Below are 21,467 nucleotides of genomic sequence, written 5' to 3' on the forward strand. Positions count from 1 at the left end.
GACTCAGTATATATATATTCACACACCCATATAAACAGTACATGTGTATGCACATATACACGTGTGTGTACATGTGAATAATATAAATATGTGTATGTGTGTGTGTTTGTGTGTTTGTTTATATACACTGCTTAAAAAAATGAAGGGAACACTTAAATCACATCAGGTCTTGATTAACGAATTATTCGTGGGAAATCTTCGTGTTGTTTGTGCATATGCACCAAACAGGAGTTCAGAGTATTCGGCCTTTCTGGAGACCCTGAATGGAGTCCTGCAAAGGACTCCAGTAGGGGACTCCGTTGTTCTGCTGGGAGACTTCAACGCCCACGTGGGCAATGATGGAGACACCTGGAGAGGCGTGATTGGGAAGAACGGCCTCCCTGATCGGAACCCAAGTGGTTGTTTGTTATTAGACTTCTGTGCTAGCCATGGTTTGTCTATAATGAACACCATGTTCAAACATAAGGATGCTCATAAGTGTACATGGTACCAGAGCACCCTAGGCCAAAGGTCGATGATCGATTTTGTGATCGTTTCATCTGATCTGAGGCCGCATGTTTTGGACACTCGGGTGAAGAGAGGGGCGGAGCTGTCAACTGATCACCATCTGGTGGTGAGTTGGATCCGGGGGTGGGGGAAGACTCTGGATAGACCTGGTAAGCCCAAACGTGTAGTGCGGGTGAACTGGGAACGTCTGGAGGAGGCCCCCATCCAGGAGATCTTCAACTCACACCTCCGGCGGAGCTTTTCTGGCATTCCTGTGGAGGTTGGGGGCATTGAACCCGAGTGGGAAATGTTCAAAACTTCCATTGCTGAAGCTGCGGTGGTGAGCTGTGGTCTCAAGGTCTTAGGTGCCTCAAGGGGCGGTAACCCTCGAACTCCGTGGTGGACACCGGTGGTCAGGGAAGCTGTCCAACTGAAGAAGGAGTCCTTTAGGGATATGTTATCCCAGAGGACTCCGGAAGCAGTTGCAAGGAACCGACGGCCCCGAAGGGCTGCAACCTCTGCCGTGTCAGAGGCAAAACAGCGGATGTGGGAGAAGTTCGGAGAAGTCATGGAGAAGGACTTTAGGTCGGCACCAAGATGTTTCTGGAAAACCATTCGACATCTCAGGAGGGGGAAACGGGGAACCATCCACGCTGTGTACAGTAAGGATGGGACACTGTTGACCTCAACTGAGGAGGTAATCGGGCGGTGGAAGGAGCATTTTGAGGAACTCCTGAATCCGACTAACATGCCCTCTATGGTAGAGGCAGAGCTGGAGGCTGATGGAGGATCATCGTCAATTTCCCTGGCGGAGGTCACTGTGGTAGTCAAACAACTTCACAGTGGCAAAGCCCCGGGGGTTGATGAGATCTGCCCAGAAATGTTGAAAGCTTTGTGTGTGGAGGGGCTGTCTTGGTTGACACGTCTCTGCAACATTGCGTGGAGGTCGGATACAGTGCCAAACGAGTGGCAGACCGGGGTGGTGGTCCCCCTGTTCAAAAAGGGGGACCAGAGAGTGTGTGTCAATTACAGGGGTATCACACTTCTCAGCCTCCCGGGTAAAGTCTACTCCAAGGTGCTGGAAAGGAGGGTTCGGCCAATAGTTGAACCTCAGATTAAAGAGGAACAATGTGGATTCCGTCCTGGACGTGGAACAACGGACCAGCTCTTTACCCTTGCAAGGATCCTGGAGGGGGCCTGGGAGTATGCCCATCCAGTCTACATGTGCTTTGTGGATTTGGAGAAGGCGTATGACCGGGTCCCCCGGGAGATACTGTGGGAGGTGCTGAGGGAGTATGGGGTGAGGGGGTCACTTCTTGGGGCCATCCAATCCCTGTATACTCAAAGCAATAGCTGTGTCCGGGTTCTTGGCAGTAAGTCGGATTCGTTCCCGGTGGGGGTTGGTCTCCGCCTGGGGTGCGCTGTCACCAATCCTGTTTGTGATATTCATGGACAGGATATCGAGGCGTAGTCGTGGTGGGGTTGCAGCTCGGTGGCCTGGGGATCTCATCACTGCTTTTTGCAGATGATGTGGTCCTGATGGCACCATTGGTCTGTGATCTTCAGCACTCACTGGATCAGTTCGCAGCCGAGTGTGGAGCGGTTGGGATGAGAATCAGCACCTCAAAATTTTAGGCCATGGTTCTCAGCAGGGAACCGGTGGATTGTCTACTCCGGGTACGGAATGAGCCCTTACCTCAAGTAAAGGAGTTTAAGTACCTCGGGGTCTTGTTTGCGAGTGAGGGGACAATGGAGCGTGAGATTGGCCGTAGAATTGGAGCAGCGGGGGCGGTATTGCACTCGCTTTGCCGCACCGTTGTGACAAAAAGGGAGCTGAGCCGGAAGGCAAAGCTCTCGATTCTACCGGTCAATCTTTGTTCCCACCCTCACCTATGGTCATGAAGGATGGGTCGTGACCGAAAAAACAAGATCGCGAGTACAAGCGGCCGAAATGGGTTTCCTTAGAAAGGTGGCTGGTGTCTCCCTTAGAGATAGAGTGAGAAGCTCAGTCATCCGTGAGGAGCTCGGAGTAGAGCCGCTGCTCCTTTGCGTAGAAAGGAGCCAGTTGAGGTGGTTCGGGCATCTGGTAAGGATGCCCCCTGGGCGCCTCCCCTTTGGAGGTGTTCCAGGCACGTCCAGCTGGGAAGAGACCTCGGGGTAGACCCAGGACTAGGTGGAGAGATTATATCTCCACACTGGCCTGGGAACGCCTCGGGATCCCCCAGTCAGACCTGGTTAATGTGGCCCGGGAAAGGGAAGTTTGGGGCCCCCTACTGAAGCTGCTGCCCCCGCGACCTGACCACGGATAAGCGGTTGAAGATAAGAGATGAGAGAATCTTCGTGTACAGATTTACAATGTATAATTTGTTGATAACAAAATTAAGTAACAACGGTCAATTGAAACTAAAACCATCTGGGTTGGATTCAAATCACATCTAAAATCAAACTAAAAGATTTAAACCGGCTGATCCAATTTGCGTTAATTGTATCACGGAAACTGATAATGTGACTCAGTAGAGTGTTTGGCCCATGCGTGTCTGTATGCACTCTCGATGTCGGCGGAAGGTATCCTGGGGAATCTCCTCTCAGACTTGGATCAGGGCATCAGTGAGCTCCTGGACAGTCTGTGGTGGTACTTGGTGGCGTCAGATGCACCGATACATAATGTCCCATAGGTGCTCAATGGGATGTAGGTCAGGAAGAGAGGGCCAGTCATTGGCGTCAATGCCTTCGTCATCCAAGAACTGCCTACACACTCTGGCCACATGAGGCATGTGCACCGGGTTGCTGCACCAGTATTTAGTAATTATTTTCACCCCTACTAAAACATCACATTGACATAAAACCCCATATTGTGTTACATCCACTCTTGGGTGGATTTTTCCTGTATGAGAGTGACGATCTTCTTGAACATAGCTGTGAAAAGAAACACACTGAGATCTGCAAATAAACATCTCCAGCACTCTTCATACAACATTTAATCTTAGCATGAGATGTGAGGATGGGGAAGAATCTCTAAATGGCGCCTCAGCCCTGCTCTTGTTGATGGCTCTCATCCCATTCAAGTAAATCTCAGAATGTTTTGGAAAGCTCTGTCTGCTCTTGCTTTTATGTTTTTATTTTTAATGTGATATATTACCCACATAAAGATCACAGTAGGGTCCTGACCATCAGCATGGCTTTTATCCACCTGCAAATCGAACTGCTTTGTAACCATTGTCTTTTCTGCGGTACCTACCACTTAATCATTTGACTCGATTACAAAAAATCCTTTAGAAACGACACAGGACAATGACAAATTCTCCTGGATAAAGTTAAAGCTCTTCAGCAGACATTGGTGCCCAACAGACAGCTTTCACAAGACCACATTCTGACAGAGTAAACATAATGCAGGCGAGCTTTGTGGTTAGTGAGCTAATAGCTATGAAGCTGAAACCTCATTCAGAAGGAGAATTTGTGAAAAAAGCTTTGTTGCTGCTGTGGCGATACAGCTATGGAATGGTGTGTATCTTAGATACAGTTTTTTGTGCGTTGAATCACTGTACAGTATGAAAAACCATTGTGTTACGCAATTACTGCAAAGTATATTGCTGCAGTCTTGCTGCAAAAATCTGTAAAATCTACAATAATATGTTCTATTAGAGATTGTACTGTCTCCTTTCATCAGTTCAATCTGTGAAAGCCACAACTCAATGGAAAATCTGAAGAGTTGAAGTTCTTTGAGTAGCTTTAAAATCAAATTGAAAATATCCGTAAAAAGCTACTTGTCCACCTCATATATTTCCTCCCAACACTAATCACACCATAACCCTTCTGTTTTTGTTATCTGTTGATTTTGTTCTCCTGTCATCTTCCAGGAATTGGAGGTCTGGAGGAGTGTGTCTTGAAGTCAGCCACCCTGTCAACCTCCCCCGCCTGCCCGCCCTTCATCCCTCTCAACTTTGAGGCCAGACCCATTGTGAGGGTTGCAATAGAACCTAAACACCCAAGTAGGTATTAGAGGGCACGTGCACGCCTCGCTCGTAATTTGTTACTTCAATAAAGATTTGGGGTATTTCTGCTCTTAAAATAATTTTCTCATACCAGGATGCTTGTCATGGCCTCCTGTGGTACAGTAATGTTTCATTACATCTAACATGTTAAGTGACATTGTTTTTTTCCAAATGCCTTTTTATATGGCAGTCTATTTTCCTTTTTTGTACTGTCCAAAAGGTTATCAGAGGCTGTGTGCTTGCATGTTGCATCAGCTAAGAAGTCTGAGAAGAGAGCACCATTTTCATTAAATAAAAGGAGTTCCTGTGTTCACAATCAGGAGATATAGCTTCAAATTCTGGGTTTGCATCAAAAGCAATACCTTGTTCAATAGGATGTTGCCTAGACCGGAAGTGACATTATGTCACTTTTCTTTACACAAAACCCTTTCATTGTCTCAGCATGGTAGGAACACATATTGCTAATAGCATTAAAAGAGTTTTTTTTTTACTCTTACTCGAATGGTACTCAACATGAAACATTCCTACTGCCATGAAGTCCATGGAAATCTGTAGACCTCCACAAAACACTTGTGTTGAGGTGTAGCTCAGAGCAAGGATTTATTAAAAATACCATTGTGCCTAAGTATAGCCATGCAGAGCCGCTAGTTCGACAGTTTTCTCTGACAGTTAAGGTATTGTCCTGATCTTGAAATTTACCAAGTATTATTTCTGTGCCCAGGAAAGCCCGATGGTGTAAAGGTGTGAGGAGGGGAATGGATTGAGAAGTTTATTCAAATGAGAACAACAGTACAAACTGTGTTGTTGGTACTTCAATGGAAACTGGGCCTAGTCTGTTGTTCATACATACGGACTGAAAAGCTGGGGAAAAGAAAGGCTGCTATTCATTATGAACTGACTTTATTTATATGGACTGTATTTATATAGGGGTTTCTCGTCATGTAGACCACTCAAAGCGCTTTACAGAAATAGAATGATAAAATCAAATCACTGAATTGGTCTCCACCTATTTTCTTTGTGTGTTAGGTGAGATGCCAAAGCTGGTGCGTGGGATGCGCTTATTGAACCAGGCAGATCCCTGTGCTGAGGTACTGATTCAGGAAACGGGAGAACATGTTCTGGTCACTGCTGGAGAGGTTCATCTCCAACGCTGCCTAGATGACCTCCGAGAACGGTCAGTCTATGTGTTATATCTCATAACATCCGTGTGTGTCTCTGCATTTGTGCTTTAACCATTCAGTCATCAAAAAGGTCATTGCTGTCAAGTTAATGTTTATAGGAAGTCCTCCTTTCCACATATTTCCCCATTTGTGACTTTTTCCAAGTTTGACTGTCTCCGTGTTTGTTGGTTATGTGGTGCAGGTTGAAAACTGTATTCAAGGCATGGGCCGGTTTCAAGGTATACCATGGTATCAAAAAGCAACAGTTTCAAAACCACTAATATTTCCCGACATACCGTCCAGACTGTTTGAACTGTCCGTCCAAGTAAAACTTTCTATTCACAAAGAGATTTGCAATGTAATGTTGTAACGTGTCGCTACCTAAGTGGGTTCCCACGCCACAAAGCACACACATCATCCGGACTCAGGATGAGCACTTTATTCTCTGACACACACTTTACTCATAAATAATGTCTTTTAATGCCTGTGTTGAATGAGCGAGAGAAAAGGGGGGCGAAGCGGGGAGCGAGCGGCAGTGAGTTGTGTTGCTAATGTGCAGTGCTGGTTACAGTCCGTCTCAATCTAATAAATACCGGAGTTCCTTAAGTTTAGGGAAGACGTCTAAGTCAGAGCGAGACGGTGGTTCGGTCTGGACGCCTCGCAGGAAAAGCTTGCAAAGGAGCTTCAAGGTGATAATCCTGTATATTATACGCATTGTCAAATGTATTCAAGAACTCCATGTCATTGATAGCACTACAGCATACTGCGAGACAGAGGCCAAAAGACTGGAGACTTTCTCCGTTGTCTGACGTTATCACAGGCCAACCCATTGCCTTGGCCAGATATTTCTCTGCAATCTTCATGGGATCCCCGAAATGTTTATCCAGAAGAATCCTTATGATAGACCTCTTCGGGATTGAGCACTAAACAATTCGCTATTATCTCCCTAAACTGCCCCAAGATGTTGAGCCAGGTTTGGCTACTACTTGTCTGCTCCTCTACTGCATGTTGGAACATTGTCATACCAGCCGATATTCTACAGGGTTTCCTTCAAACGCGATGATATTCTGAGGAGGCAGAGGTCCTAGCCTCTGGTATCCCTCTGTTATCTCTGCGTGGGGCCAATGGTTTAGTGGTGGTTCTCCATGGAGCACAGGAACGTTCTGCAAAATGTTTTGAAGTTGTGGTTGTGAAAAATAAATCCTTAAGGATAACTGGCTGTTTTGATTGAGAATAAGCATTACATCTTGGGTAGGCGGTACTGCTGTGCATCGTTATCCCTGCAGAAAGATGCGTTAGATTATAAAAAGTAAAGGGGTTAGGGTTAGAATTTACTACTCGTGCCCATCCCTCATGTGCGTCCTTCAACTTCAGGCAAGCATGTGACCTGAGGCTGGTCTTTAATCGGTTTCTTCAAGATTGGCCAAACAGATTTTGATGAATGTTATTTTAGTGGTATTCTCGCAACAATGTTTCAGGGGTCCTGCCATAAGTAAATGGCCTTGGATGTTAACAAGCTGGAGTCTGACACAATTAGCTCTACTTTCAGTTCGTGCCAAGTGAAACACGGAGGCAACAGCTCGACCATGGAAATGACCCCAAAGTAACTGCCCAATTAGCGACACCCCATCATCCCGGCGCTGCCCTGCCTCCAAACGCCGTAGTGTCGAGCCACTCTGCCACACACAACCAGACACCGACTCGGTACCCTCTTACAACCACTCCCCGGTGTTTCCAAACTGGTGCAACTCCAGGCACAACATGGCATCCAAACATCATATTAAAGTAGGCTACCTTTAAAATGTATTTACAGTTCTCTAAGCGAAATGCTGAATATACAGTGCATCCAGTAAGTATTCACAGCGCTTCACTTCTTCCAAATTGTGTTATGTTACAGCCTTTTTCCTCAAAATTCTACACACAATACCCCACACATGACAAAGTGAAAAAAATTTGCTTGAAATATTTGCAAATTTAATAAAAATAAACAATGAAAATATAACATGTACATAAGTATTCACAGCCTTTGCTCAATACTTTATTGAAGCTCCTTTGGCACCAATTACAGCCTCAAGTCTTTTTGAGTATGAGGCTACAAGCTTGGCACACCTATTTTTGGGCATTTTCTCCCATTCTTTGCAGGACCTCTCCAGCTCCATCAGGTTGGATGGGGAGCGTTTTGGCACAGCCATTTTCAGATCTCTCCAGAGATGTTCAATCGGATTCAAGTCTGGGCTCTGGCTGGGCAACTCAAGGACATTCACAGAGTTGTCCCGTAGCCACTCCTTTGTTATCTTGGCTGTATGTTCAGGGTCGTTGTCCTGTTGGAAGATGAACCTTCGCCCCAGTCTGAGGACCAGATCGCTCTGGAGCAGGTTTTCATCGAGGATGTCTCTGTACACTGCTGCATTCATCTTTCCCTCGATCCTGACTAGTCTCCCAGTTTCTGCCGCTGATATACATGCCTACAGCATGATGCTGCCACCACCATGCTTCACTGTAGGGATGGTATTGGCCAGGTGATGAGCGGTGCCTGGTTTCCTTCAGACATGACGCTTGTCATTCAGTCCAAAGAGTCGAATCTTTGTTTCATCAGACCAGAGAATTTTGTTTCTCATGGTCTGAGAGTCCTTCAGGTGCCTTTTGGCAAACTCCAGGCAGGCTTTCATGTGCCTTTTACTGAGGAGTGGCTTCCGTCTGGCCACTCTAACATACAGGCCTGATTGGTGGACTGCTGCAGAGATGGTTGTCCTTCTGGAGGGTTCTCCTCTCTCCACAGAGAAACGCTGGAGCTCTGTCATAGTGACAATCAGGTTCTTAACTACAGACATAACCACACTAAAAAGCCCAAGCAATATTATGAAGTCTAATACAATTGCACACACACTCCCGCCTCCAAAGTGACCACGATGTTGAAGCTACACCTCTCTGACACAGTGTCACATCGGCTTGCTGCTGGCCGTCTGAGCCCTTTGTGACTTCGCTGGCAAGCAGCCTGACCTGCAGTGTGTCAGGCTCAGAATGAGGTCAGTGCTGCTCAGCCACCAAGCCAGCACAAGACTGTGACATCACGGCTCCAGCCCTCTGAGGGTATTATTTCTCTCTCTCTCTCTCAGTAAGACATTATTCAAAATTTTAAACCAATGGGGATGTCAGATAAAGAGAAGAAAGCAGTTTATTTTGTGTTTATTGTATTACAGTATGCAGGGCTCCACATGCAAACAAAAATCTGTGCAGTGCGGCTAAAAGATTTTCCTTGGCCTGACGTTTAGCTGGTCAGTCTGTGTGTGGAGCATTATGGATTTTTTCTTTTCACTAGCATCCAGCGAAGAAGAATACCACGGTCTGAGCCAGTCAGAGGCAGAGAAGGGGCTGGCCTCCGTCTCTGATCCTGGTATTCTTCTTCGCTGAATTTTGGTGGTGGGCATGGCCGTAATTTCCACTGGCGACGCGGGGAAAACACACACACACACACACACACACACACACACACACACAATTTTCAAAATCTTTTTTGTGTCCCTCCCACTTTCAAATTCTTTTGTTATTATTTTTCAACCGCAAGCTGTCATCGCCACGGAGAGAGCCTGCCTCTATGGATGTGCGCGCCCGAGTCCAAGAACGTCGCGTGACCACCCTAAAATAGTTCACTGAATAGTAGTAGTTCCGGTCAACGGGGAAGTGGCATGAGGACATGCACAACCGGGCGGCACAGATCGGCATGGGGGTGTACCGGACTGACTGAGGGACGAGAGAGGAGGCGTTGTGGGATCCGCGGGGGGATGAAGTGTCCTTTGCAGGACTCAGTCCTCAGATCCCTGAAGCCCCACTGCTGCATCATCATTAATTGAGGAACTGTGACCAACTGAGATGACCTGTTTTTCTGTTTCTGCCCCCAGCGGGTTTATGTCAGTGTCTTTGTGTCTAATGCCTTCTCAGCCCTAAACACTTAACGTAAACACAGACATCTTCTTTTGGAATGACCCACTGAACCCTGGGTCAGACAGGAGGCTTCTGTGTTGTTTCGTAAAGCCTTTGATGCAAGACAGGGCGGCAGTAAGACAGACAGCCTCATCAGTGTGGAGCTTCCGTCCTGCATAGGAAGACAACATGGGGTTTTTGTATCACAACTCTCAACAAGATACATTGACTGCAACCACTCGTTTGGGAGATTTATTGGACACGTTTGTAGCAATGAGACTTAGAATGCTGTTAGATGAATACATTGTTGATAAAAAATATGGTTGGAAAGCTCATATGTTCAGTTCCTTATGTTTCCTTTACGTGAGTTCTGTCACAGCAGGCTTTTGTTCCTGCAGAGTAGTCTGCTTCTGAATGAGGTGTCAGCTTCTCAGTTATTAGATCGCTCACCACAAATCCTGCCTGGGTAACGTTGTGTCTATCAGAATGTGGTTTTGTGAAAGCTGCTTTTTGGGCACAAACTCCACCAAAGAGCTTCAACTTATCCAAGTGCATTTGTTCTTGTAACTCATATAGTGTTGCTGCATGTTTCCATCTGTAATTAAGCTGAGATTGGCCTTTGTCATCTCTGCAAGTGCATCCACACATCTGCACAAGAAAATACTGTGTCATTTGACGATTTTCTCTTGGGATGTACAACATTTATTTTCTTACCGGTCACCATGATGACACCCTGATGACGACCTGACAGCCACGAACAGACCATCCCGAAGTAGACTATTTCATGTTTGTTTTTTTCCTTTATCACAGAAAAAAAAATATTAGCTTTTTTTGCTGTTTTGGGATTTATGAATTGTCTCGAGTGCCAGACTGAACCCACCTCTGTTTTTACTGCAGCCTCTCTGGGCTTGACAGAAGAACATTATTCAGGGACATAAAACACCATTAAGATACTTGATGAACGGAGAAGTGCTTTGACCTGCAGGTTAAGTATCACCCTGCCTAGCCAGGGCTCCAGACCAAAAAAAAATCTTGGAGCCATTGACTTTTAAACCCAAAGTATTTAGGAGCCAAATTAAATTTTCAGGAGCCAAAATATATCGATGTCAGAGTACAATGTCTAATGTCTCCCTTACCTTTTCTTTTCCCTCTGTACTCTTTGTCTGACCTGCATCCCATAGTTTGCACAATATATTCTTTGCACAGTGTGTGCCATCTCCAATATGCTTCAATCTTGTTTCCATAAATACATAAATGTCCCCCTCAAAAAAAAAGAAAAAGAAAAAGAAATAAAAAGCACTTAAAGCTGTTTTTGCCTGTTTGATAAATTGACTCTATTGATTCTTGCACTTTTGGGCAATATCTTAATGGTTGAATGCACTTAATGTAAGTAGCCTTTGGACAAAAGTAATGTATTATTTTTGTCCACTGTGTTTTCTGTTTGCTGTAGATGCAGGCGCGAGAAGATGAGTTTAGCAGGCAACACAAACGCAACATATGGCCATTTTTATTTAAATTATAAACTGTTATTGACTGTTAAAAAACAGGTTGAAAATCTAAAAGTTAGTCGCATTGGCGGCCATTTTAGTCGCCATCTGGAGCCCTGCGAGCTAACCAGAAATAATGTTTAATAGAGCACCATTCAAACTAGACACATTTTTCCAGGGTTCAATTAATGATTGCTTCCATCATTGATTTATCTTCAGGCTCAATAATAAATCAAAATAATGTTTTTGCCAGGACAAAAAAAAAGTGTAGAAAAGAAAGAAAAATCAAGAAAAACAGCAAATTCTCACTTTTGAGAAGCCACAGTCAGCAGATGTTTAGCATTTTCTGCTTGAGATATAAAAGATTAGGCAATCGTTTAAGGAGCTGCCAAATAATTTTCTTTTGTTCGACCAACCGATGATTTAACTCGTCATTTCAGCTCTACATTTGTCCATGTTTCAATAAAAAACACTTAGTGAAGATGTAATCATGTGGGCACTTCTCAAGCCTCAAAGTGCTGTGTCTGTGAGTGGACTGAGCACAAGTGCCGAAGAGATTCGAAGCCCCGCCTTTTTAGTGTTATTATTCATATTAACATTGACAACTTCTCACATGGATTAAATCCAACCCTGTCTTTGTTGTTTGCAGGCTCGTGGACAGATTTAAAGCAGAGACACGTATGGCTTTCAGCATTGCACTTTCTTTATTTGTGTTATAAAAAAGGCAACTTGTGTCATATATCTAAAGTCATGCCATGTTACCCGTGTGAAGGAGGTGAAAAAGATTTAGACAATATTTGATACACAGACATACTTTTGGAGCTTTTGGCAGGCATTTTTGATAGATGTCAACATTTCTTATTTTGCTTCTTACTATAAATGATAATTGAGATACAACTCTGGAATCCAAATGCTGGTCGTATAATCATCATAAATTTCTCATAACCTTTTGATCACGTTTATCCCTGACCAGTAGGAGATATTTATGTATATATATACATATATTGCACAACTCACTTAGCCTGGATTGCAATTATCCACATTTTTGCCCATTTGAACTGTATTACTTAACCAACGTTTTAGATGGGAAAGTTTAGTTTTTTTTCCTCTTCGTAAATGATGCAATGACATCGGCTCGTTGTACCAAAACAGCCTACATGAGTCGCATTTTTGGTTTTGAATGCACTGCAGCATTTAAATAACGTATAACTCGCCTGTGGGATCCTATCCCACTCCTCCTGAACTGCCGCCACCAGTTGACCAGCTATCCGACAGCTGTGGGGACTCATGGTTCTCCCGGACACGGCCTATCAGTGACAGACCCACCCTCATATTCTAGGTGGGGTTCTGGATCAAAGGCATACGGATCGATTTGAAACGTTGCCATTAGGGTTTCTATAGTTTTACGGGACGAGGTGGTGCTCACAGGGTCCCGCCCTTCTAGAGGCATCCAGATGATTGGCTAGTCAAAAGAAAGTGGGCTTCTTGAGGAGGTCTGAGCTAATACTGCCTGTTCCAGTGAGAGATTCAACTGTGGGGCTGCATAATACATAGTCAGAGATCAATATGAACACCGATAAACTGTTAATCTTGCAAAGCTTTCTTATTGGAGATGGACCAAGTTTCCGTCAGTTGTTTCATACTTTTCTTATTGCATAAAGGTTCCTGCTTTATGACCTTTCTTAGTTGTTTAAATGTTTTTTTAGTATGAGTGGAAGTATGATGAGGTTTACAAGTCCCGTTTGTAGCCACACGTAGCTCTTGATGATGTCAAGGATGAAGTCAGTGAGTCAGCACCTATCGGATGAATTTGATCTATCTATTTGATCATCATGGTCCCCAGAGAATGACCAGCACTGGACTTTGCTAGTTAGTACACTGTTAAAATAAGGGTGCAGCAAACAATGATTTTCATGACCTGTTGATTAATTTCAACAATTAATCACTTGTTTGGCGTGTGAAGTAGTTAATCCCTTTCTCCATGTCCTAAGGCAATGTATTCAAATATAATAATAATGTTTTATCAGAACAATAGACCAAAAGATATTAGAGAGGCGAGATGAAAACATTTAGTTTGTGGTGTATTTATAGTCAATTAAATGTTTAAACCATCATTATTTGCCTACATCATTGTCTGCATTTTAGCGTGCTAACATTAACATTAGTATTAAAACATTACATTTATTGTGAAAATATTGTATATATTTTTTTATGTGTGCTGTGTGAAACGTGCTGCTGCTTCACCAGAATTTCCCAGCTTGGGATGAATAAAGTATTTATCTATCTATCTAGTTACTTAAGGTCATTTGTGAATGTAACGAGGGACAGTATGAAGCTGACAATAGAGCACAATAGAGACCACATTAAAGGAGAGATGTTATGCTTTTCAGTTTTTCCCCTTTCTTCTCTGTGTTACATAGTTTTTTTGTGTATGTGAAATGTCTGCAAAGTTAAAAAAGGGAAAGTCAGCCTTTAGGGACTTTTCCTCCCCCGACAGAAAACACTGCTCCTGACGCTCCTGAAATGCCAGTGTCAGTAGTCCGGCCGATGAATTGCATGAGGCATGTCTAGCGACTAGTCTAAGACCATGTAAACTTTTTCCCAAATAACCCAAATTAAAATTCTGAACCTGAATATGTCCATAGTATGTCTCATTTAACTGTCATCAGCAACAGCAGTTTCACTTGTCTCTCCAAAGGTTTGCTAAAATTGAATTCAGCGCATCCAAGCCCATCATTCCATTCAGAGAGACCGTGGTACGTCCTCCTAAAGTGGATATGGTGAATGAAGAGATGGGCAAGCAGCATAAAGTAGCCATCATTCACCAGGTGAGTCACCGAACTGTAGTTCCACGTCAGCTAACAACCGGTTCAGTAAAGTTGTGTCTGCTAGGTCTTTACTTGGAATCAGGACATAATTATATGTAATTAGTAATCATCTCTCAGTTCACGTCATTGTGTATTTATGTTTTTCTAGATGAAAGAGGAGGGCTCACAGGGCCGTTCATCAGACAACCTCCACGTGGACCCCAGTGGTCTGGTGACCCTCACCACTCCAAACAGACTGGCCACTGTCAGCGTCCGGGCAATCCCCCTGCCGCAGGGTAGGGCTGGATACACTGAATGATGTTCAAACATCTCAATTCTGCTCCAACAAACTAGGTTATGTGTTGTACCATCGACCATGTCTAAAGGCCAAGGCGTGGATAACTGTTCCAAATACTGTTTGTTTTGGTGTCTAAGCCTGCGTCACAAAACTTAAACATCCATAGGAGAGTTTTAGCTCCGTATGAATAATAATCTTCATCTATACTAACACACCTGAAGACGCATATGCACGTGACCATTCACGTACACCGGGCATGTGCAAGCTGGTGCAAACAGGAAGCAGATTGCGTACTCTGCATTTGGTTGCTTAGTTACACAGAAAATACTACTAAGTAGAAACATGAATTTGTGAAAAATAAAGGCAGGGATTTCTTTTCTTGGACTGACGACGAGGTGGAACTGTAAGTTACTGAAAGTAAGTGTTGTGACATTCTCAAACTTAAATTTTCCGTCCAGTACACATTTTGTTCCTGTTCCAAACGAATACATGACCAGTGGAATTCGGCAATCTGATGAAATTTCTCGTTCCTTTGCATGTGGCACAAATCGCCACTCTGATGGCATACACTGCTGTAAATGTATCTGGGTTATATTCTGCTGTGTTTGGATAGAAAAGCTGCTTGCTATGTCAGGAAGACCAGGTCCAAAATCAGTGAAATGAAACACTAAATACCAGATTCCCTCAATTGATGGAGACCATGACGAGAACTGCAGCTACAGATGTGTGAATTCTCTCTATACCTTAGTGCCAGTGTCAGTAATGTCAGTAATGTTGTGTATCCTGTTAGAGGTGACGTGTCTGTTGGAGAGTAGCTCAGAGCTGATCCGGACTATGGAGCAGGTTAACATGTCCCTGAGGGAGGGGAAGAATCTGGACATCAACCCCGCCACCCTGGAGGCCATGGTTGGACTCAAAGCCCAGCTGGAAAACCTTCTGCAGGGGAGGAAGTGGCGGAACGCTGTGGAGCATATCTGGGCTTTTGGTCCTCGCAGGTCTGACACTACAGTGACATTGACATTGTTCACACGGGACCTACAGTAACAGGCTACTGACAATAAAAAATTGAGAGTAGCATGACTCTTTCGTCAAGGAAGATTGGGCTTTATTTACCTCAACTGCCATTGTTACTAATTTGTAGTTTTTATAAACATTTTTTATGAACCATTTCATTATAATTTCGATGCAAATCTTCCCGTTTTCCTCTTCTCTATTCTTGTTTCAATTTGAAGTTGAATCTGTTCACGCAGACTTCTCGTCTTCAACAATTCAGGTTGAAGGGCAGATTCACATTTTTAATGTTCTTCTCATATCCAAATGTACTTACTTACTTAGTTATTTCTCCTGCTGTAGTCTTGAAAATGCCCTAGAATGACACTTAACGGCCATCCTGGGATTTTGTATGAACACACGTGAATCATTTTTCATACCTTGTTGAGTGTCGTTCACCGTGTTACTGTACTTGTGTCCAGGTGCGGTCCCAACATTCTGCTGAACAGCGTGGAGGGCTACCAGCGGCCCTCGGTGTGGCAGTGTCTGGGCAGGGTTGACGACGTTGACGAGGCTGGAGCTCAGGCCGCAGTTCTGCGAGACTTCGATAACAGCATCATCAGTGGCTTCCAGCTTGCAACTCTGTCAGGGCCTTTGTGTGAGGAGCCCCTAATGGGAGTTTGCTTCTCCATCGAGAGGTGGGACGTCCAGTCTTCAGCCGCACCTCAGAGTCAGGACTCCAGATTCTGTGAGGATTTAGCAGAGAGCAAAGTGGAGAGGAGCAGCGAGGCCACAGAAGCAGGGCCGAGCCAGGCCAGACGCAGGCCAGACGCTGCCTCTGCAGACTGCTACGGGCCAGTATCTGGCCAGCTTATCGCCTCCATGAAGGAAGCCTGCCGCCATGCCTTCCATGCTCAGCCCCAGAGGCTTATGGCCGCCATGTATACCTGTGAGATCATGGCCACCGCTGAGGTGCTGGGTAAGAGAATTCCTGATAAACCTCTGCCAGACAGTCTTTAACATGCATTTTCTTCACTATTTGAAATGTTATTATTATTATTGTTATTATATTATTTGTAGTTTTGTTATATATGAAATAAAATAAGGAAAAGTATAATAGGTCCCCTTAAATTATAGTGCTAATGGATGAGGATGAAAGGGTGCCAATTTCCTAGTTATTTCATAAATTTGGTCAATGGATTAATATATATTCATAAGTTAAGATGCTATTGTCTATCACAGCCTTTTTATTAATGCTGTTTTGATACACTAAGGATTTTAGTATTGTGCACACAATCTGAGACACATAGTGTGTGTGTGTGTGTGTGTGTGTGTGTGTGTGTGTCTGAAAATTGACTTAATTTCTTTGAAGAACACAAAACACATGTATGATAGTGGAAATGAAATGGAAATCCTAATACAGAAAGAATTATGGTCTTTAAAATATTAGGAAAAATCACCTGATATATTGCAACATCCTCAGGAAATAATCCGTTCATAATCTTATACAAATTGCATCTTTTCCTCAAAATCCCTGCAGGTATGAAGTTCAATATTTATGTTAATTTAAATGAATTGTTCATTTTAGTTAGTTGTTCTGTGCTGTTATTGTTTGAATGATAATTTCAAAAGAAGCTACTTTTCCACCTTTTTTGTAGTTGCCTGGGGCGGGGTCAGTGTCCCTACAAAACACATATAGGTTGTAAGATACGGCAAACAATTGTTTACAAGAGCATAAAGTTCTTCATAGATCTGGCCTCATAAATTGCTGTCAAAGTTCACCAGATTGATGGATTTAACTTTGAAATGTTCAAGATTGTTTTCGGAGGAGCATGCCCCGGACCCCCCTTGAGGGTTCTATTGTCCTCGCTATCATTAGTCATTTATGCTCCTGCCCACTGACATGGTTTTGAAGCTACTGTTATACAATAGTTGCTCTCAGGAAGAAAAAAAAACTTCAGACCTCGGTATTGCTAAAATCCTGGATACAGGCCTGTCCACGTGTCTCCTGTGATCAGAACTCACTTCCCTGCTCTAAATGCAAATAAACACATAAACAATAATCCATGCGAGTGCAGCTCTCCGAAACTAGATTGAAATGGTAAAGATAATGGAAAATCAAAATGTAGTGGTTAGTGTTGATATCGTGGTGGTAAAGTGTAAAAATATGTTTTGTTCGTTCAAATGAAACTGTGGCATGTCTCAGCTGAGCAGCGTGTCCTTCAATGTGACCCAGGACACATTCACGTTCACGTCCCAGACCACCTCTGAATGTGGTGCGAGTGATCAGATTCCAAATGTGCCACTGACGCATCCTTGGGTGTGTTCGCACCTGAGTATTGATCGGACCACTTGGGCCAGACGAGTATAGAATAACTCCTTTCTAGGAGGAAAGTGTAATTTTTTGGGGTAATTTGAGCAGTGCGCTGAACTCCGTACTCACTAATGCCCGACATCTCTCCTCTGAAAGTCATTAGGATGGAAATGAGGCTTGAAATGCCATTTAACATGTTGGAAATACAATATCTCCAGGCTTGTTAGTGGCCACAGTAGCTTGTTACACAAAGATTTGCTCTTTCAGTTGAATAAGAACCGGCGATTAAGTGAGGTGTTAACTGAAAACATTCTGAAAAAGTGGCTTTCGGCTCAGTCTGGCTGTTTCAGATGTACGGAAGAGTATTAGGGCCAGTCATCAGAAGAAGGAAAATGGGGGGCAAGATTCTTTTTTTTTGTGACAATTAAACTTTCTCACCTCATCTACCTCAGTGTTCAGCGTTTGGTGAATTGCTCACAAAATAATAAAAAAAAACAGAATGGGCAGGTGAGACTTGAGTAGTGGGTAGTCTGGCGCTGAAGAGAGCTGATCAGGGGTGAAAAAGCGAAGGCCGGGCAGGCGAACAGAAATCATGAGGAATCAGACTGACTGGCACCAAGGATCTGAGGGCAGGCCGAGTCGAAAGGTCGTTGGACAGGAATTTAAAAAAAAAAACTGAGCAAAATCACAAAGTGTGCAAGAAGCCTGAGCAGAGGTTGAGTGAGCGAACTGGCAGAGATGAAGTGGAAAGCCTGGGTCTACATACTGAGCTCGAGGATGAGATGGATTGCGGGTGTGCCAATCAGAACGCCCAGCAGCTCACCAGCCCTGCAGATGTGGATGAGCACACACACACTGACAGAGTAGAACAAGAGGAGGGGGGAGAACTGCTGAGGAGATGGGAATTGTAACAGTTTACCTTCCAAAATGGTTCACGACGTGTGGTTAGCACAAATCTGATCGTGTTTGTGATGTTGTAGTGGGATCTAAAAGACCACAAGGATTTACTTTAGGTATGAAAAAGGAATACCTTCATTCTCAATTGGGATTATCAAGGTACATTGATTGGCATTTATATTCTATATTTTTATAGTTAAATGTGACATTGAAAAGATGCCAGATATACTGTATGTCTACATGCCTTGTTTTATTCAGAATATTTTTCAAATTCCTAATCGGGGTTGCCTTGGCAGATGGGTCTGGCCCCCCATCCCATTCAGAACAAGCTCTGTCCTTTGTGAGACTGCTCAGCCCCAATCACAACCAATTATCTAAAATGGAGCAGGTCTCGATGACTGACAAAGAATCACCCAATGAGAGCACAGACCTTGAGAGGTCTGTCGGATACGCTACCATAACAGTATTTAATGAACTGGTCAATCTGTCCCTGCGCTAGGACTGCAACTAACGATTCTTTTCTGGATTAATCGATTAGTTGTCTGGTCCATGAAATATATTGTGTTTCACAAACCCCTTTATTTTTTTCATTAAACTACTTGAACCGATTCATTGATTGTCAAAATAGTTGGCGATTGATTTTGTAGTCAATTACTAATCGACTAGTAGACAAACTGTTGCATCTCCACTCTGCGCTACGTCGCACGTTCCATTGCTCTAATTGGTTGCTGGTCTTCTTCTTGTTATGTTGGCCAGTTAAATGTTCTGCTTGGTATGAATATTGGTAATAAATCAAAGGGATCAAGATGGTTTGTTGATGTTAGTTTGTTTTGTTTTTTTTGCGGCTGACATATTGTTATCAGATCTTATCCTTTTAACGCTTGAATCAATATCACAAAAATATCCATTATAGCATCCTTAACCTTGTGTCTCTTCCTATATCAGGCAAAGTGTACGGTGTGCTGGGGAAGCGAGAGGGTCGTGTCCTCCATGAAGAAATGAAGGAGGGGACGGACATGTTTATCATCAAGGCTGTTCTGCCTGTGGCGGAGAGCTTTGGATTCGCGGACGAGATCCGCAAGAGAACCAGCGGATTGGCCAGTCCACAGTTGGTCTTCAGCCACTGGGAGGTGATCTTCATTTTTATTTTTGAATTTCACCACACGACAGCATCACATTCTGAGTCTTGTCTGCCTTATACTATTTAGACCAGATGCAACATGTGAGCGTATCTCCCTTTAGAACCGGTTGAGATCTACATACTTTTTATATAATGTTGTAATTTAAGACACCTGACGGATGAAATTCTGATACAAAGCAGCTTTGCAGGTAATGCACTGATACAACCACCTCAAGGACACACACACACACACACAGAGAGAGAACGACCTTTTCTTAATAAAATGAATCTCATAAAATATGAGGTTAGATACTACAATATCACAACAGCACATTAGTATTAGTTTGACACTTTTAGAATATGTGCTTATACCAAATGATATCAGATTATAATTATTTGCTTTTCTTGAGGCTAAGGTCATTTGCTTTTATTTTTGTAATAATTTAATTTATATATATATATATTTCAATTGTTGTATTTGATTTTACCAATTAGTTTGGCGTATTTTACTGTATTGTCCACCGTTTCTGTTTTAATTTTATATTTATTCTTTATTTTATCTGCTCTGCAGACAGCTGCCCTGCATATCAAGCACCTCGGTTTACCATTGGCTGGTCTGGTACAATAAAACAAAACTGATCAGTCCAGTCAGATTTGAACTGACGGTTTTCCTGGTCAACTTTACGCTTTTTTCGGGCAGGTCATGTTCATTTGTTGTCTGGACAGTTTCTGTCCAGAGTCCTGTCGGAGTCGGGACTCGGGAAGCAGGGGAGATGTTTTCTTTCTCCAGGACCGGAGCGCTCTCTCTCGCTCGGGCCAACCCCTTAATTACGTTCCCCAACAGCGTGGTGAAATACACACCGATACTTCTCGTTCAACTTGAGGCACTGCAGTGTTTATCATTATAATAAAACAGATCGCAACCTGCGCACACACACACACACACACACACAAACACACAAACACACACACACACACACACTGCTCCATTCCCGACAGGCGTTACGCCACTCATACGACAGTTATTGATTTTCTGAGAATTACTGGTCATGATGCAGGCAGTTTTATAGCGGAGTCTTCTGACAGTGGAGATCAAGTGTATGTGGTGTGGGATCAGGAAGTAGAGCGGTGCACACTTTATTAACGTGTTATGACAGATGCATTAGTGGGTCAGCGCGGGCCAGATATTTGGCTCTTTGATGCCGGACCAGGCCCCCGGGCCGCCAGTTGGGGCTCGCTGATCTAGATCAATGGATCTTGATCGTTTTGACTCAAAACCCCTAAAAATCAAAAGTGCCCTGCTTTGTTTATATGTTGATAGGTTGTTCAACCAAAGAGCAATACTTCCTCTGATTTGAATAATTTTTAGAGGCCTGAACAGGTAATGTGTTTCCATGTGCATTTGCACAAGCATTATTTATATTTCTCTATCCAAGCTACGAAATCCAGATGCAGAATTGAGGCCCATGTCTCATAACAATCAATTTCCTTGGGAGATTTTATTTAGAGCAGCTTCAGAACTTGTCTTGCTGCGTCCGCATGTTTTTCCTCTTCGAGGATTTAATTATCTCAATTTCTGTTTTATGTTATGTCGTCCCCCTCCTCCATACAGTAGTTGCCCACTTTCTTATATGGACTTGTGGAGACATGAAATGCAGGACATCATGGTGTAATCTTGCTGTCGTTGTTTGTTTGTTTCAACCAGTCTCCAGCAAACTTGGTTGAAGTTTCAAGTTGTAGTGCAAACCTGCAGACACAGACGATGAGCATGAATGCTTCAGCCACTATATTTCAGACTTGACGTAGCATAAGAGTTATTTGCCAGTTTGTTAAGTAGAACTATGTCAATCTAATATTTGAATTGTTCATCAATATAAATCAACTTTCAATATAACATATATATATATATATATATATACAGTATATATATATATAGTAAGTGAGTTAGTACAATTTTATTTGTATAGCACCTTTTAAAACAAAGTTACAAAGTGC

General features: G+C 43.4%; 1 protein-coding gene across 4 annotated transcripts in view; it reads left to right on the forward strand.

Annotated features, from left to right (window-relative positions):
- The window catches only part of efl1 (elongation factor like GTPase 1), a 92,754-nt gene that overhangs the window by 63,928 nt on the left and 7,359 nt on the right, over positions 1-21,467 (forward strand). For all 4 annotated transcript variants that reach the window (XM_035628358.2, XM_047331588.1, XM_047331587.1 and 1 more), the window contains 7 exons: positions 4,344-4,475; positions 5,505-5,652; positions 13,745-13,874; positions 14,023-14,149; positions 14,942-15,146; positions 15,624-16,120; positions 19,298-19,482. In XM_035628358.2, coding sequence (XP_035484251.2) covers positions 4,344-4,475; positions 5,505-5,652; positions 13,745-13,874; positions 14,023-14,149; positions 14,942-15,146; positions 15,624-16,120; positions 19,298-19,482 — 1,424 coding nt within the window. The remainder of the gene's footprint in view (positions 1-4,343; positions 4,476-5,504; positions 5,653-13,744; positions 13,875-14,022; positions 14,150-14,941; positions 15,147-15,623; positions 16,121-19,297; positions 19,483-21,467) is intronic.

Source organism: Scophthalmus maximus, chromosome 4 (assembly GCF_022379125.1).
Source record: "Scophthalmus maximus strain ysfricsl-2021 chromosome 4, ASM2237912v1, whole genome shotgun sequence".
Lineage (NCBI taxonomy): Eukaryota > Metazoa > Chordata > Actinopteri > Pleuronectiformes > Scophthalmidae > Scophthalmus > Scophthalmus maximus.